Source organism: Athene noctua, chromosome Z, assembly GCF_965140245.1.
Source record: "Athene noctua chromosome Z, bAthNoc1.hap1.1, whole genome shotgun sequence".
In the NCBI taxonomy this organism is placed as follows: Eukaryota; Metazoa; Chordata; class Aves; order Strigiformes; family Strigidae; genus Athene; species Athene noctua.
Genome location: NC_134077.1, coordinates 15,749,304 through 15,767,467, shown reverse-complemented (window position 1 = coordinate 15,767,467; position 18,164 = coordinate 15,749,304). Strand labels below are relative to the sequence as shown.

The following is an 18,164-nucleotide window of genomic DNA, read 5'->3' as shown; positions in this document are numbered from 1 at the left end:
AGAGCAAGCACTTATTGGCAGCTGGCTTCCAGTATGAATCAGGAGTTAACCAGGCATTGCCTGGAGGCAGATGTGGGAGTTTTGTTGCAAAATCCACATACATAGGCCAGGTTCTCTGCATTATTGTTCTGGTTTGTGGTTTTTTTTTTCTGAAGATAAGACTTTGGATCTAAATTTTCCCCTGTGTAGATTAACCTGATTGCCTCAGAGATGAGATGTTAGATTCTTATCCTGCTGATGCTTTTATATGTTTGAAGGGACTTGGTGGCATTAGAGCACATACTTTTAGAAGTAAATCAGGTTCTTTTCCTCTATTGCGAAGTACTGCTTTATATAGCCAAATGGGATTGGAAATGCAGGTAATAAATCTCCACTTGAAAACTGAACTCAAAATCCATGAAAACCGATAAACAGAACTTGATTTTTCAAACTGTCCTCTAAACAACGTCATTGGCTTTGTAAGCAAAATCAGCATATTGGTTTTGAATCACTGTATAGTTTTGATATCACAGGCTTCATGGCTTAGTAATGATTGCACAGTCTGGCCCCTTAAGAGTGAAGGATTTCAGTGATTATTTAGTAGGCTTAAATCTAATTTATTTTCTGTGTTTCCCAGGAAAGTTTAAAGGCAATTTATTTTTACAGCCAGCTTTAATTATTTATGATCTTGGATTTGTGTGTTCTGAAGGCCAGACCTTGACAGCAATTGGACAGTAATAAGAGAGCAGATCCAGATGGAGTCCATGGTTCTCAAAGGACTCCTCCCAAACACCAAGTACCAGTTTGCCGTCCGAGCAGCGAACTCCTATGGATCCAGCCCTGCCAGTGCACCGAGTGATGTCATCCGAACATTCAGTGAGTAGAATCACATTTTTTTGTAATTAAAGCTATATAAAAATAAAGTATATCTGTAAATAAACTGTATCTGGCATAGCTGTGGAGGACTGCTGGTGGAAAGAGTCACTCTCCAAGCACAGGCACCCACAATCTGACACCTCTCAGTCCTGTCCATGAAGCTTGCAGCATCCTGTGAAAGTCAAGCTGCAAGCAAAGATTTGAAAAGCACCAGGCAGAAGAGCTCTCATGCCGTTTTTCTGTTCTGGAGAACATTGCCAGATATTTTTGGATCACTACTTACTGACTTTTGTGGTGGCTTCATGCAGAACTGATAAGTGAATATCATGAGGGAATAGAGACAAGTCTGTTGACCATCTTTTTTTTCTGTTCTTTGTAACTGAATGTTACATATTACATTGGTAATTTAAACAACTCAAAAAGACCATCTCTACTGTATTCTGAGGAGTAATACTCTTAAACTATTAAACATAATAATGAAAATAATGATATAGAGAAGTAAGCATCCCTTTTTGATCAGAAGCTGCATAGCAAAAATATCAGGTGAAAATGTATTAAAACATGCTGGAACAATCACAACTTCTTAAATATTATATTCATATTTACGTAGCAATGTAGGCAATGCACAATGTAATAAAACGTAGGTTCTGCGCACATCTGCTGATGGCCTTTCTTGGGATTTAATCCTCTGTCAGTGCTAGTGTCCCTGTGGGCTGACTTTGAGGTGCTGTTGCTCCTGATCACCCCCAAAGTCATAGTTGTATGTGAGAATCCCAACCAAGCCAACGGAGAGAACGATGGGAATCATACAAATCATGTCTCCCACACAGTAAAGAAACAAATGTCACAAAGAGAGTCTATACAGGAAACAGAGCCAAGGCTGGCAGGGTATGGGGACTAATTGAGCTCTATCTTTAATGTGCCAAACCTTTTATTGTGTTTAAAAGGTCTCAGTATTTTTAAGTTCCAGTTTTGAAGGCATTTCTAGGTGACAGAATGACATGTAAGAAGATGCTTGGATATAATTTTAGCAGATTAATGTACTATAAAAAAGTACAGCAAAACTGATGGTTTTTTATTTTCTCACCTGTACATTCAGTTGCAAATCATCTTTAATTAACTGGTAGAAAATGAGTGGCCGATATTCAGGTAGAACTGTGAGCTCTGCAAGAAGAATTTGCATGCTGCAGAAATGTGGACCACATCCTTAGTGATCCACCAGTTTAACCTGCTAAGGATTTATTTCTGAATTGCTTCCCTATCTTGGAATCCTTTGTTTTCTTTGACTCTTATATGGCAGTTTTCATTCTAGTTTCCCCTCTGTCATAAATTCAATCCTTTGAAGAGTTTGCATGAACTATTATGGCTTCTGAATTCATAAGTTTAACCTCTGAAGCAAATGTTTGCGAAAACCAAGGAGGTGCAGCATATGCTGGGGTTCCTTGGCCCCTGTATCCTCAAGGGTCAGCTCCTGCTGCCTCAGGCATGCTTGTGTGCTCCTCAGTTCCTGTTTGGATCAGGTGGCTGCATTATTCGGTCAGAAAAGATAAAGTGTTTAGCTCTGTTAATAATGGTGGAGTAATTGTCATGCTGCACTTATTACTGCCCTGCTCTAGGAAAGGCACTTTGCCTTTGGAAACTGCCTGTTCTGCAGAGACATGTTGAGATGGCTCTAAAACATGGATTTTTGTCAGTAGAGCTTGGAATCAAATTCATGCCTAGTGTACTGAAACACTGATTTCTGAAGAGGTTCATAGGGAGCATGAGCTTGATTCTCTGTGCCTGGATCAGGTCTGAAAAGTGAATGTATTATGCATGTTACACTGCTTTCTGAAGAGTTTCAAAAACTCTGTGTTGGTCCATGGTAAGGCACGTGGGTGCCACTGTGACTAAGAGGTTGGTCTTCCTGCACCAAGGAGCTGGCAGTGCTTGGGGAAGACCCTCATGAGTGGGAGAGCTCTCGCAGCCTGGGGTCAGGTCTTCTCTGTGATGTGCTCCAGACCTGCACCAGGTTAGGGCTACTTTGGCAAACTCTGGGCCCTTTGGCAAATGTGAATATGGTTCCTCTGCCAGTTGCTCTTAGTTTCCAGGCTGGATTTTGCAAAGAATCTTGAAAGCTACATATAGCACCTATGCATGAAAGCCTATGTTATATCTTGTGCATACCTGTCTTCACAACAACCAGCTTTTTGCAAAGCAAGGAATGGTGTTCAAAGGCAACAGAGGATACATGCCTTTAGAAATAAGTTCTGTGGCTTTCTGGAAGCAGAAGTGTAATGAGTATAGCAGCTCTCACTTGGCTTTAGTTGTGATGTCTTCTAAGAAACTGGTTTGATGTTAGTTAATGAGATACACAAGTACACTGTGCATTAGTAGAAAAGCTAAACTTTTGTTGTGAAAAAATGGTCTTGTGTAAAGCCTTGCAAAGCCTGAGCATTTATTTTCCCCCAAAACACTAAAAAACCCTGAAGAATGATTTAAGCAGTTGACAAGTTTTATCTAACAAAAAAATGCATGCTAAGCTCTGGCAATCAAGTAAAACTCACTGTTAGTTCACATTATGTATCTAGAGCTACCTTCCCCCTACTAGTAGCCAGAAAGCCAATAGTTACCTTCTTTAACCCATTTAATTGTTCACTTCAGTTGCTCAAGTATAGACATCCAGTAGATTTGAGGTACTTAGGTCCTGTGGTTTTCAGCTGTCGCTGCAAGTGGGCATGTGTCTCCCAGGCATCTCCCAGACACCTGACACTCCTGTGGGAATGTCTCAGGTACCATAATGCATCTCAGATGGCACCTAATGCCTGACTCTCTGAAAGTGCCAGCAGATACCTCTTAGTCACCTATTATTGCTGGAAGGGTGTCAGACAGTTGACATGTCTGAAACTGAAGCATCTCTGCTTTTCATCATGCACATCGTAGAAATTACTATCTTCATTATTATCACTGTTCCTCCTCCCACTTGAACAGTGGAACATGCTGCACATATTTGATGCTGTATTCTGACTGCCTGTGTATTCCTCAGAAACACCTGAAATATCTTGGGAAGCTGGCAGAAGTTCGTACAATACCTGGGTCCTTTGCATTACACTTAGTCCATGTAGTGCTGGCACTAAGGCCCTTAGTGTGTTTGAATTTTAAAAAATTGTAGCTTTATGCTTATATATCCTGGATTATTATGCTTGTTTTGAAACAGTGCTTTTCTGATGCTTTTTTTAACTGAAGAACAAATTCCCAGCATTACCTCAAACGCAATGGACCTTCAGGTTTTGTGTTGCATTGCATAGAGTCTTTTGCAGCTCTTCTAGGCAGGCTGAGACAGAGATGAGTCCTGCAGACACTGAGTCCATGCTATTACTTGGAGATGTTTTCTGCTGGGGCTTATCTCATTCTCACATGTAATTCTCTTGTTTTTAGATGGTGTCAGGCTTTGCAGTACTCTTGACTGCACTGTTTCAGGTCAGCATAGGAAGCTGTTGTCTTTGTTTGCTAAAATGTTCCTTTGAAGGGTTCCTGACCATATCACCTAATGTGGCAGACCTCCCAAGGTCGTTGCAAGTAGAACATGTGGCCTTGATTATAAGCAGTTACACCCTTACCTAGTAAAAAATGTGTGGTTGGTTTATGTTACATTGCTCCATTTTCAGGGAAGAAAAAGAGGGCAAATTTTCCCAAGGGTTCTCATTTATTTGTGATTTGGTTTCTTTTTTTCCTAGAGGGAAATGATGTAATAAATAAATTTTTGTTGCCTTTCTTAATTACAGATGCAGGTTCTGGGTATTTCATTTCTATTGTTGTTGGTTTTTTGCTATATCAGATCTTTCAATGTGTCGTGAACAATTTACTTGAAAACAAAAGATTGCACATACCCAGTTTAGTAACAACAAAATAAACTGCCCCAAAGAATCAAACAAAGTGTCATCACCTGCACTGCTTAAATACCCGTGGTCTCCTGGGGAAACAGATGGGGTTTGCACTGTGTCTGAAAGGTCGTCAGCCTTGGCCTTTGCCAGACCAGCAAAGGAAGAGTCTTCTGTTAAAAATACCCTCCTGCTTGTCTCCACAGCAAACGTGACAGAGTTGCTGCTTAATCTGGGTACACCCCTTTCCATGGTCCTGGCTATTGCCACCAGGCCTGTACTGAGCAAGGCACTGGCAAAGGTGCTTAAAAAAAAAGGAGCAAGGCACACTGCATGGTGCTTACATGTGTCAGCTGAGGTTCAGCCACAGGAAAAGGGCAGTCTCTCAGGCCCAAAGCATGACGTAAATGATGGCAATGTAACCTGGAGATAGCAAGTGGAGAAGGTTTTCCACAGAACTGCTTCCCACAGATCTCCAAAAAATTCACAAAGGCAGCATAGTGTATTTATAGGGACAGGGACAAAAAGCAAGAGACACTGTGAGTCACTGACAAGAATAAAACTCAGATTAAAATGCCCCTGGTGTATTTTGGATTTAGACCTGTGAGAGTTTCAACATGAAGGTGAACAGTCCGTTAACACTTCCATTCAATCTGCCTGCATTGTGACAGCTGGTGGTCTGCCTCCTATACTCTCCTGTGTCTCCTGATCAGTATGCTAGTGGCCACCTAGTCGGCAGAACAAAAGTTTTCGCAGCTTTCTATTTGTTTTCAGAAAGATTTATTTAGTATAACTTAACCTCTGATTATTTGGAAAGAAGCTGTCTAAAGTTCATGACCCCCGCCAGGTTTTCCAACTAATTATCAAACAGGATTATAGGACTTGGTAGAGGGTCTTAAATTGGCTTCATCTCCTTGTACACTGAAACTCTGATTTAATGAAATATAGCATGCTTATAATCTCTGTAGTCATTGTTTTGGTATTTGCAGAGTACCGCATTGCTTAATTGTCCCTGATTTGCCACCCATTATGAGATGAGCTCTCTACCAAAGCAACACAGTGCTCTTAAGAGATGGGCTCGTGTGGCGGTTTCTCTACAAAGTCCTGTTAAATTCTCTCTTCTCTTTTTGGTTTGTAGTTTTATTGCATCACATGTCACATCCAGTAAGCAAACACCAAATGTAGGGAAGAGCAAGGTGACTGAGAAGCCAGCGGGCTGTTAGATGATCTCATTATAAATTCAGGCATAGTTATAAGAAGGTACATCTGCGTGACTTCATTGCTCCCAGATGCGTTATGTGTTACCAAAACTGCTCACAGATCAGCAGGTAATGTAGCATGTGCTGACTGGAACTCAGATAGAGCCAGGGAGAAGCAAAAGCAGGGATTTGGGACTGTCTTAGAGACCTGTGGGTATTAGGACACCTTCTGAAGATACACTTTTCCTGGTGATGCCAAACTTACATCCTGAAGGTCTTTGAAGAAGAGCCTCAAAGCAGTCTTTTCTAACAGCCACAATAAGCTGTACCTTCTTTGCTTTCTCCAGGTTGTAAATGTTGTACCAGTTCAATAAAGTGAAAGGAATCATTGTCTGATTTAAAATAGTGGGTACATTTTGTCTCCCAAGGTCTTCTGTTGGAAAAGCATGGAACATTTTGGTCTGCCAGAAGAAAAAGGCCCACCTGCTTGGGGAACTGCCTGTCTTTTCTAAATTACCAGGTCTCATTGCATGCTGGTGGTTATTGATGTAGTTTAGTGATAACTGCACTCAAATCAATAGTTACACTATTGTAAAACTGGCATGGCATTCAAATAATGTCTATACATGTAAGCATGTGTGCATATCTGAATGTGAATTTGAGACCTAGTATTTTCCTACAGGTAAATATAAGGATACTTCATTCTCTTTATTACTTCATTCCTGCCATCCTTATTGAACTTAAATTCCATTAAGCCAATAGACAGTTTTCTTGAGAAGAGAAAAAATATGGCAGAATTTGGACTACAGCTGATGTTTGTTTTGTAGCTTGTGACTTCTAAGTTAGAAAATGGAGTTTGCGTATCACAGCTTGGTTGAATACAGATGAGATTGTTTTCCTTGACAGATGACGGTGATTTTCCCTTTCTTTTTCCCAACTGATCTTTATGGCTTCTGTTACTGTTAGGTAAATTACAGTTTCATCCACTGGAGGAACTGAATGAGTTCTGAAACAGGTTCAGACACACATTATAAAGGCGATAAGTAATATTACAGATCTCACTTAAAAGCAACAGTATTCCAGTGTTCTGAAAAATTTCTGCATCTGCTGGGAGCTAAGTTAGTGCTGGGCTCTGCTTCATTCATATAATTGCTGTTAAACTGCAAGTCATGTTTATAATGCTTATGTTTGAGGCTTTGCACACATAAATTCTTCTGTAGAAATGCATGTCTTATAATAAAAATCACTGTTGCCAAAGAAGGACATTCTGATGCAGTGATGGATGGAAGAGGTCAACCTTGCAGTTGGACGGGATCATGGTTATAGGTCCCTTCCAACTGAACTATTCTATTCTATTCTATTCTATTCTATTCTATTCTATTCTATTCTATTCTATTCTATTCTATTCTATTCTATTCTATTCTACTCTACTCTACTCTACTCTACTCTATTCTATTCTGGTCCAGTCCAGTCCAGTCCAGTCCATTCTTCCTACCTGGAGTAAGATTATCCTGTGATGGTGATTAACCTGAGTGACTATACAAGTGAATGCTAGGAGTAAGAGGTTCTGCCCACATTTTGATATCTATTGTTTTCCATAATGAATGCAGGATTGGGACCAGTTCATAAATGTGCAGTCTGTTTCTCCAGTAGTAATCTTTTGCCTGTGCATTCAGTCGCTAGCAGAAATAATCTGGATGTAGTTTGTTTAGTTGGTCTCATCTCGTGGCCAATCATAAAGCTGAGTTCTCTGCTTAGCTCAGTTGGTGGAATTCTGTGCTGAATACTTCTGTTTAATATACAGTTAAACTGTATATTAACATGATTAGGTATACGTGTCAGAGTGAAAAGATAACACATTCTCTCCCAGTCTAGCATGCTGTTTTGGTTGCAAATGTGTATGCCTCATTACCTCTACTCATTTGCCTTTGATTTTTCTGTATGCTGATGTAACATGTAAAGCCCATGTGTATCACTTGAACAGCATATCCCATCTTCAGGCCAACACTTGCATTGTCCCTGCAGGATGAACATTGACACCACTTCAGATTTCAGCTGGTGAATCAGAGTGTGGTAAGATCTGAGTTGCTGTGTGTAAAGAGAAAAAAATATATGAACTGAATATGCCAGTTGTGTCTTTTTAGGTTCTGAGGAGTTAGGAAGTGGAAGCTATGGGCATGGGTATATCACAGACGCAGTGACTGGTGATGATGATGGATTTGATATCGATGACTCAGACTATGACATTTACATAGAAGAGGTAAATTTCAAGATTTCACTTTGTCTTTCCTGTTTTCTTCATAGTCTCGATAATTTAAGTTGTCCAGTATTGTCAGGAAGTTTAATATCTGATATAGTGTGCTCAGATATAATTATGTGGTTGTCTCTTTTTCTTCAGTGAGGATGAGTTTGTTGCCTCAGATCTGTATCTTGGAAGGTATTAGTTTCATTTCCATGTAACATTTTACGTTTTACTGAATTTGTGTTTCTTTATTTCCTTTCAGCTCAGACCGCTTCCTGCTATCAAAGGAGGCAACAGAAAATTTCTGGTAGAAACTAATGTCACACCAGGGTCTAGTTCCAGGCTCCTATCACGGGTCCTTACAACCACTTCTGAACCCACTACTTCCACTCCCACCACCCCACAGACTTCAACCACAGTGAGGGCGACTACGGCTGGGGCAGCGAGGAGGGGCGGCACATCTTCTGCTGCACGCTTCTTTGATCTCTCCTGTGATGAGGCCATCTGTTCCACAGACAGCTTTTGCATCAATGACTATGACCGGGGTGGCTCACGCTGCCACTGCAACTTGGGAAAAGGAGGAGAGACATGTACGGAAGGTAGGTTTCTGTGTGCCCACTGCTGCTGTCTTTTTGTCTGAGGCAAGGAGCAGCTTCATGATGAAGCAAAGCTGGGAATAGGCAGTTGGGCTTAATGGATCCCTAAGGACAGCAGCAGCTTCCACGTCCCATTTCAGACATCTCCCCCTTTGCTTCTCTTTTCTCAAGTAGGTATGACAAAGTTATTGAATGCAGACCCTGTGTGAAAGTGCACAGGGTAGGTTAATCCTCATTCTCCCACCTAGGAGTAGGAGGGCAATGCAGCCAGATATGTTGGTAGGCAGTCAAGCCTGACAGGCCATGGAATCCACAGCTTCCAGCAGGGACCTTCAACCCCACTTTGACCCTTGCCTTTTGCCTGCAGCTGAAGCCGTGAACCACCTGCATTTCCAGTGTGGTCCATCAGATGATGTTGATCCTGCAGCAGAGATGTGAGACAGATCCTCCATTGTAAAACCATCTCCAGAGGAGGCTTTCCCCATGGTCTGCAGGGCAGAAGTACTGGAGTGATAGCCTGGAGTCTCGGGCAGCCTGGGGCAAGGGAGGAACAAAGACCCCTTCCCAGTTCAGAACACATGACCTGAAGCCTCAGTCGATGTGAGGAGGTGTGGTTGTTCCAGTCAGGACTTGCCACTCATCCTGTCACTTCTCTGTGGAGGACCTGAGCCAGGGCAGGGGCTTGCTGAGCTGAAGGAGACTGTCCTGCTTTTCCTTCCCTTGCCACCTTACTATCGTTTCCATCTGCAGACCTAACCTTGCCCTTTTGCTGGGCCTGACGTTGAGCTGATCACCTGTTGAGCCAGTCCACCTTGGTTACCAGGCCATAAGCAGGTCACTTTTTTTTTAATCCCCTGGAGTTATTTTTCTTCTAGTTTGGTGACCAGGGGGTCAGATGAATGCCAGAGCTCCTGCAAATAAAGTATCCTGTTGCTTGTGGTGGTGTTGTGCCACGAGCTAAGAAAGAGGTGATCCATCCCTCTGCATCTGATCTGATCTGCCAATGCCCTGCCACACAGCAGAGCATCAGGGACACATGTTTCTTCTGCAGGCTTGTGTTAGACATTTGTGCTGCACAGTGTCATGCATCGGGTATACAGAAACTGAGAGTGTTTGATCTTCTCCAAGTGTTGGAATAAAGAGAGATCATTCTGAAAAAAATCTGTGGTGACTCAGCCACATGGAACAGGTGCAGATGCAATTTTTGGCCTTGATCAAGTAAGAAGAGTCAAGGATTTATTTGAACTACATAACTATATGCAACTTGTAGAGTGTGTTTGTTAATGTCAGTCCAAACCCACCATTTTTCACAAGGGAGTGTCCTTGGTAAGCAGTAGCATCATGTACCAATATTCCCTTGTACCGCATTTCTCCACAGCAGCCAATATTGTTAAATAGTGTATTAATCTGAATGAAAGCAGACTTTTCTTTGCAATCAACAGCTGCATGGTGCTCTGGTCCAGTCAGTTCTGCTTGTGATCAGGGCATGAGTTAATTGCTGTCTGCTGCAGTTGCATTCAGATGTATAGCATCAGTTCTCTTCACCTCAGCCTAAAATGTACGCCTTGCAAACAAAAAAGTGGAGAGCTGTATCCAGATCCAAATATGGAGGAAAAACCTAGTCAGTATTCAAATAGCAAAGAAGAATAGGACTCCTCATCCTTCCTTCCTTGTTAAACTTAGATCCACTGCAAAGGTAAGAATTCGGGCCTGAAACTGTGTCTGTCCTCAGCGCTTCTTAGGAAAATGAGGTTCAAAGGTAGCAGTAAGACATGCCTCTGATTTTCTGTGCTGAAGCCAGGATGGGCCTCTAACATGAGACAACAAGGGGTGAGGATTGATAGTGCCAGCTGATAAGAGCAATATGAAGGGCCACTGTGGCAGCCAGGGATGGAGAGATGCCTGCAGGTGCTCTCTTCTCCCCATCATTCCCTTTAGCTTCTGCCCTGAGCTGACTTGAGGGAAGCACTGGAAGCTGCTGTGCTCTTATGAGCCACCCAGGGATTCTACAGATGTTGGACACAGCTGCTATGGAGCAGCAGTGACTAATGCAGTGAAGAGTCTGGCCACACTTCCCGCATATGTTTTTATAATCCTGCAAACCAGAAAATTACTTTGTTGTCTCTCTTAAGTGGATTCTTAAAAGGAGGTAGATATAAAGTTGATGGGTTCTGTCTTCTGTAACAATGATGAAAATCTGGAGAAATTTCCACTGAAGCCAGCAATTAAACTGTTGAGCAGTATTTGGCCCTCTGTATCCTGTTCTTTTCCAAGTTCACCAGGTCCTTGGGAATAAAGGAATTAGTTGTGAAAGGTGGTGGGAGTATAAGGCAATAGGTTAACTGATTCTTGACTGCACTGACTAATGGTTGTCTCTGGAGGAACTCTGCCTTTCATTTTCACCTGATGCTTTCTAGTGCTAAATGTATATATTGATTTTTATATGGGAGAAAACTGCTAAATAACATGCTTCTATCTTTGCTTTTCAGATATTATTATCCAGTATCCTCAGTTCTCTGGCTACTCATATATCACCTTTGAGCCACTGAAGAACTCCTATCAGACATTTCAAATTACCCTTGAATTCCGGGTAGGTTTAAGCAATTCCAAGCTCACATAGGAGCTTTAAATTTTATTTGCTTATTCTGATGCTGTGTACAATGGAACAAAGCTTAGATTCAGTGCAGCTTATAATGTAATTGTGGTGAACCTGTACATAACCTTCATCTCTAAAGATCTGGCTTCACCTTCAATGACTGCAGGTGAAGTTGGTAAACTGAGCTAAAATGTTTGCATCCATTATTGTCAGGCAGTGCATGAGAGAATCCCTGAGACTAGTAATACGGGTATTGTAGGCTAGTGGCAAGGTACATTGTCAAGATTATAATCTTGTGAATGAGCTACAGGCTGAAGTACACCTGGAATTTTTGTGAGTTACAGTTTGGAAGTGGCATACAATGTCTTTACATATAAGGAACTGTGGACTTGTACTGAACAAAACACTGCCCTATATCTAGAGTTCCTTTCCTACTCTACAGGATTTAAGTAGGCATTTTTTTCCACCACTGAAGTTTGGGACACTGGCTACTAATAGATGCAAGATACTGGACTACATAAACTACAGATCTGAAGTGATGACATACATCCCACAGTGACTTGTGTTAATGCTGTGTGTGTTACGGACGGAGCTGATAGGGTTGCCTGTAGGGAGGGTGACCAAGCTCTTGGATACACCCCTGCTCCCATGTAAGGCAAACTTGCCAGCCTCACATCCTAGATACAAGACTGTCACTAGTGCAGCAGCAGCAGTCTGTCACCTCATGTAGTGATCTAACACTCCTCTGGCAATTTGTCAGCTTAAAATGCAGGATGGCTGCAAAAATCCACTGTGTCAGCTGCTATGCACATATGGAGAAATCCTGCCTGCACAGGTTGTTTGGCTTGAAAAGTGTCAGGTTCACTGAACATGTGAAGCAGAATGTGTGTATTAATGTGCAGTAAGTCTGATGTGTCTACACTTAACAGTCTTGCTAGAAAATCCTTGCTAGACTTCGTGCTCAGAGGTCTCATACGGGACATGTCTGGCAGTCTTTAATGCTTTCAGGCTTGTTTTTAGTTCTGTTAGTATCATACTGTAAGTAAAAAAGATGTTCTTAAACCATTTAAGCATTAAGGCAATGGTTTTTAGGTTCTTCAAATGCAGGATTCAAAATCTATCAACTAATTTCTCATTCTGCAAGTTAAACTCCATATGAAAAATGCTGTCACTTTTCTGAAGAAAAGTCCCCCAGTGCTACTTGCATTTATCTGTTACTGTGAAGTTTAGAGTTTGATTTTTCATGATGCAATGATTGCAGGCTGAATCAGAAGATGGTTTGCTGCTATATTGTGGAGAAAATGAACATGGTCGTGGTGATTTTATGTCACTGGCAATCATCCGACGTAGCATCCAGTTCAGGTAAAACCTCCATCCCAAATCTGATTTGAAGAGAAGGGACCATTGCTGAGTCTGCTGTATATGATGAATATCTGTGTGTCTTTGACTTCTATCCCATGCAGTGAACAAAATAGACAGTATTACTTCATTTAACAGTTCTTCGATGTTTTTTTTCTCTGATCCTTCTTTAGTGTGTGGACTTGTGCCCTGTTGAACTGGGTTTACTCAGATATGGTGTAAAGGCAAAATGATAATTTTTTCTCTAGATATTATGTAATCAGAAATGCCAGTGAGACACTGCATTTGCTAAGCTTATACTATTAAGCTGTGCCTACTCAATGTTTTTGCTTCAAAAGGACCTGCAAATAACACAGTGAAATAAAGGATATAATGCCAGCAAGGGGCCTGGGACTTCGTCTTATATCCCTTGTTTAGATGACAGTTGCAGGTTTTTAAAATGAAGATGGAGGGGGTTTCTTGCAGTCCCATAGATACAAAGCATGTGAAAGAGTATCTCAAGGATCTCTTCCTCCCAAGTATCTCACCTTGAGAGGGTGAGTCCTTGGAAAGTGGGGAATAACAAAGTGGGTGATATGCCTTAGTTGTGTTTCTATTCACCTGTACTGAATGGCAGTCAGAGAAAATGGCACATTTTGTGCATATTCAGTTCTGTGGAGACTCACCCAGAGGTCTCCTTGTCAATCAGTACTGAGTTTCATATAGAATCGCCTAGTTATTAATGTAGCACTGACTTTCAACAGGGAGCTAGAAAAATTCCCAAGAGAAATTACTGTGGTACCCTCCCTTTTGAAACAGTTTCAGCTGTTAGCAAGCTTTGCAATGCACTTGGTAAGGACAGAGAATGCAAAACCTTCTCCATGGGAGAAAGAGAGATAATAAAGTCTGAAATTTAGAACAGAACATATGTAGACCCACTGTCTTAATTTCCCTGTGGTCTGCTCATATGCAGTGTGAAACAGAGAGGTTCCCAAGAGTGAAGAAAACATTTGGAGTCTAAAACTGACTTTCAGTTATTTGGTTAATGTAAGATTTTCACCTTGCCCTCTTTGTCTCATGTGCCCAGGTTCAACTGTGGCACTGGAGTTGCAGTTGTAACGAGTGAAAACAAAATCAAGCTGGGGAACTGGCACAGTGTCACCTTGTTCAGAGATGGGATGAATGGCTGGCTCAGGATGGACAACGATGCTCCAGTGTCAGGAAAATCTCAGGTAGATAATCCTGTGCTTAACCTTGTGTTTTCTCAAGATTATGATGACAATTTTTCTTTCCAGAAGAAGTCTGATCAGATTTAAAAGGTACATCTTCATTTATCAATGTTGGGGCATTTAGTGAACCAGGATCAGTGTACAGATTACTATTCCACACACATAGTCTAGAAATCACATAGATAAATATTCCAGTGCTGAATCCCATCACAGTTTCCCTGTTGCCCTCCATGCTTGCTCTGCTGCCCTTCTGCTACACTTCACTAGTCTCAAAAGCTGGCTGCTGTTAAGTTTGCCAGGTTTTACAGCTGCTGTCCCTGATTGCTTTCATTTTCAAGCCTCAGAATGCTGCTTTACTTCCTCAGCCAGAAAAATCAGATGCATATGTGTATATATTTATGTATAATATACATATAGCCACACGAGGTTTGTATACAGAAGTGTAATTACATATATACTATGGACATAGATTTAAATGCAGTAATGGAGATAGACATTCTGCCCTGACTTACTGTAACACCAGCAATTACATGTGAGGTTACCAGGATAAAATATAATACAAGTAGATGTCTTGACCTCCTCATCTGTTGCCAGGCCCGAATACAGAAGTGAAATTAAGGCACTGGAAAAAAAGACAGTTGCAAATTATTTCAAATGTCTTTCCTCTTCCCTTTGATAGCTACTATTAACATGTCATCCCTAGCCATGAAAAAAAGCGGCTTTAGACATCTTATTACTTTACACTTTCATGTGCAGGCACTGAAGAGATAAAAATGCTGTGCATTGAGTTCTCATCAGCTGGAAATGGCAGAGGAAAGGATTTCAATGACTGTCATGTGTAGCTAAGTGTTATCACTGCTATGAGGTCACCCAAAGGGCAAATGTGAATCAGGAGAGATATGTCCAGAAGAGACTAATGCCATTCTACAGCACTTTGGAAAGACAGCATCCGGCTGTCCAGGGCTATGATTGCCCATAGCCAAGAAGATGAAGTTGAAGAAGAAAAGGTGCAACAAAGGCCTAGTAGGAGGATTATGGTTCAGAGTCTATTACAAGAAGAGTTTGGCAGTGGACAGACATTTTTCTAGCTACAACTAGAGCAGAAAAAAAGTTATTTGCTCCAGGTGCTGCTCACCACTGGAACTTGCTGCTGCTGTAGTATTGTTGCTCCAGTGAGTCCTCCTCAGCCCTTCCTAGTTGGGATGACCTGAGTTAGTGTCAGCAGAGTAATAGTGTTTTGTGACATGGTTGATTTTGACTTAAACAATCTAGAGACTGCCTACAAGAGAAGTGCAGCTTGACAGACCAAGACGGGTCAGGAGCATCAGAGATGATAGGAGATGGCAAGTGGTTGGAGGCAGGCTAGAGAGCTGTATGCCCACAGCCCTGACATATGCCCACCATGAGATCCTGTGGACATATGAACTCTTTAGCCACAGGCTCCACCTGAATTATTTTTTCGTGCTGAAATTGAGATCCATTTGATGTGTTTCTGCAGTGTGCTGAACACCCATAGACTCAGTGTGCTGAACACCCACAGACTCAGTAACTTTGGCTTATGTAGCCTGGCAAAATATAGGCTATGGGGATATAATTTATTGTTATAAATACAATGGTAGGGGAGGGGTGAAAGTTTCTGGGCTAAAGGTCAGTGCTGCCAGAAGGACACATTGGTAAAAAATAGGAATTTCAAGTGTTTTCTTCTAAACACCTTTTGAGTAGGAGGCAAAAGACATGTATTCTTATCAATATATGGAGGGAATTATGATTCCATTGCCCACAATAGCATGGAGTTTGATTCAATGGTCCAAAAAGTTCTGGTTGTTTTTTTTTTTTTTCCCCCTTGTTCCTTCCTGTGCAAGGCTAGTAAACTTGTATGTATACATTTCTATACTCAGGTTAATGCCAAAAAAAAGATGGGGAGTAAATTTAACACTGGCAAAGTGAGCAGAACCCTACTGAAGTAGTAAATTCATTGCCTTTTGCACCTTTTGCCTTGTCTTTGGGGTTTTTTTTGTTTGTTTGGTTTTTTTTTTGTTTTGTCATTTCATTATTACGCAGTGCTAAGCACTTGCTGTGTTCTGTCCAAAAGGCAATATCACATTGGTCTGTGTCCCCCAGAACTTAAGAGTTTAGAAGACAAAAAATTTTGGCAAAAGTAAAGCAAGAAATTACAACAAAAGCCAGATCACAATCTGTACTCAGAACAAACTGATTTTGAAGTTTTTTGTTGTGCTTTTATAGTGCGGTTATCATGATGGATGCAAGTGCAATAAGTAACATTTTAAAAAGTGGACTGATTGGAGGAATGACTAATGGAAATGAATTACCAATGATCAATCTACATATCCCCTTACACAAATCTTTGTGAAGAAAAAAATTTGATTCTACCCAGAGGTAGGCTTAATAGTTATCCTGTGTTATGTCTGTTCTACATCATGTCATGTTCTGTTTTCCCTTCAGGGCCAATATAGTAAAATTACGTTCCGGACTCCCTTCTATGTTGGCGGTGCCCCCAGCGTGTACTGGCTGGTCAGAGCCACAGGCACCAACCGTGGGTTTCAGGGCTGCATTCAGTCACTCAGCGTCAACAAAAAGATAATTGATATGAGACCCTGGCCATTAGGAAAAGCTCTCAGTGGTGCTGATGTTGGTAAGTGTAATGGTATGGAGTCTTTAATCAGTGATAAACCAGGGGTTACTTTTTTGGCTGTTGAAAAAAATGTATCAGTGGTCCAGGTTTGAGAGATGGGAGATGCAGTCTCTATTTTTGGCATGGTATTTCTCTGTGCCTTTTCACATTGCTTTTGCTGGGTCTGTAGTAGTAGTATTTATCACACTGTGCAAGTAAACATCACTGTTTAGTATGCCAAAAACCCCTGTAGATACAGCTATCCTCATGGTCAAGCAGGAAACTCAGTGTTGCCAATATAATTATGTCTGCACCAGTATTTCTGCCAGCACCTCTCAGGACGCCTCTTCATGCTCCTGACTAACATCAGAAATCAATAGTATGTACGCTGTGTTTGTATTTACAACACTATGGACTCAACAAAATGTGTTTTGCCTAAAGGCATCATCACACTTGTCCGAAGCAACCCAGTGGTCTTTCAGACTCACAGCAGTGCTGTGGCCATTACAGATGGCTTTTGCCCATTAAACCCCATTACTGCTAAAGAAAATAGGCTTTCCTGTTGACCATCCGTTGTTTTCATTTCCACAGTCACAGTATGTTTATAAATACTATGGAAAAAATTCTTTCAACAGCTTTGTGAAGCGGTATTATAGCATGATCTCTCCTTCACAGATTAAAAGGTGGAGAAGTAGGGAAGTTAATTAACTATTTCTCTCTTAATGATTCGTTGCTATTTCATCCATCTAATGGGAACTTGGAAAAAAGTCAGGGCAACAAAATCCTTGTTTTAATAACCTCTCAGTCTAAACAGTTTAAGAGTAAGAGTAAATCCAAGTCAGAAAGAAAGTGCTAAAGGCAGGAAATAGATCCCTTTACACTGAATGCTCTGTGCCATGCTTCAGCCACAAAGTTATCTTTCTTCTCTTCTATAGCTGTGCATTTGGCATCCCAAGAAGGAAGTGATTAATGAGAAACTTCCTAACAATTGCTCTGTATTCTCTAGATACCATAAGCAAACTTCTGTGCAATACAGGGGGAGAACAGAGTGGCCCAAGAAACGGTTGCTGAAAAGAATAAGACTTTGGAAGCAGAGAGCAATTTCATGATAGACTGAGAATCTATGGAATTTAGATGGATAGATGAAAGCCATGCTGAAGTTCTCTGAGCCCAAATCTCTGTTGCTTTTTGAGATGCAGCTAGCTTTATTCCCATCCATGAATGCTCCACATACTACTGCATTAACCATCAACATCAGTGAAAATAAATACTGGATTCTACCATGTGTGACTTGAAACTGAGTGGTAAAACCTTACTGTCCTTATGTGACTGCACACACTTATATGAAACTGTACCAAGAGAGCCTTTCAAACAGTAGGTCATATAAATTAAGCCCATAATAAATAAATTGCAAGTGAATTCTACTAGGGATTAGGGATATTTTTTTTTTTGCCAGCCAGTATTTTGTTTCTTTTCTATTGGCACAATGTGTAAATCAGGGGTGCTATGGTACATGGACTGCAGAATTGAGAGTGGGGAGGATAAGGGTCCATTCTGCCCCTGTGCCATCTCTGCTGGCTGCTCCCACTGGACCATGAGCTAAGGGGCCACTGCAGC

At 41.3% G+C, this 18,164-nt stretch overlaps 1 protein-coding gene across 4 annotated transcripts in view; it reads left to right on the top strand.

The window, feature by feature from the left end:
* The window catches only part of EGFLAM (EGF like, fibronectin type III and laminin G domains), a 75,511-nt gene that overhangs the window by 32,640 nt on the left and 24,707 nt on the right, over window positions 1-18,164 (top strand). For all 4 annotated transcript variants that reach the window (XM_074932916.1, XM_074932915.1, XM_074932914.1 and 1 more), the window contains exons 7-13: window positions 689-855; window positions 8,059-8,174; window positions 8,419-8,755; window positions 11,242-11,342; window positions 12,610-12,710; window positions 13,774-13,918; window positions 16,379-16,568. In XM_074932916.1, the coding sequence (XP_074789017.1) occupies window positions 689-855; window positions 8,059-8,174; window positions 8,419-8,755; window positions 11,242-11,342; window positions 12,610-12,710; window positions 13,774-13,918; window positions 16,379-16,568 (1,157 nt within the window). The remainder of the gene's footprint in view (window positions 1-688; window positions 856-8,058; window positions 8,175-8,418; window positions 8,756-11,241; window positions 11,343-12,609; window positions 12,711-13,773; window positions 13,919-16,378; window positions 16,569-18,164) is intronic.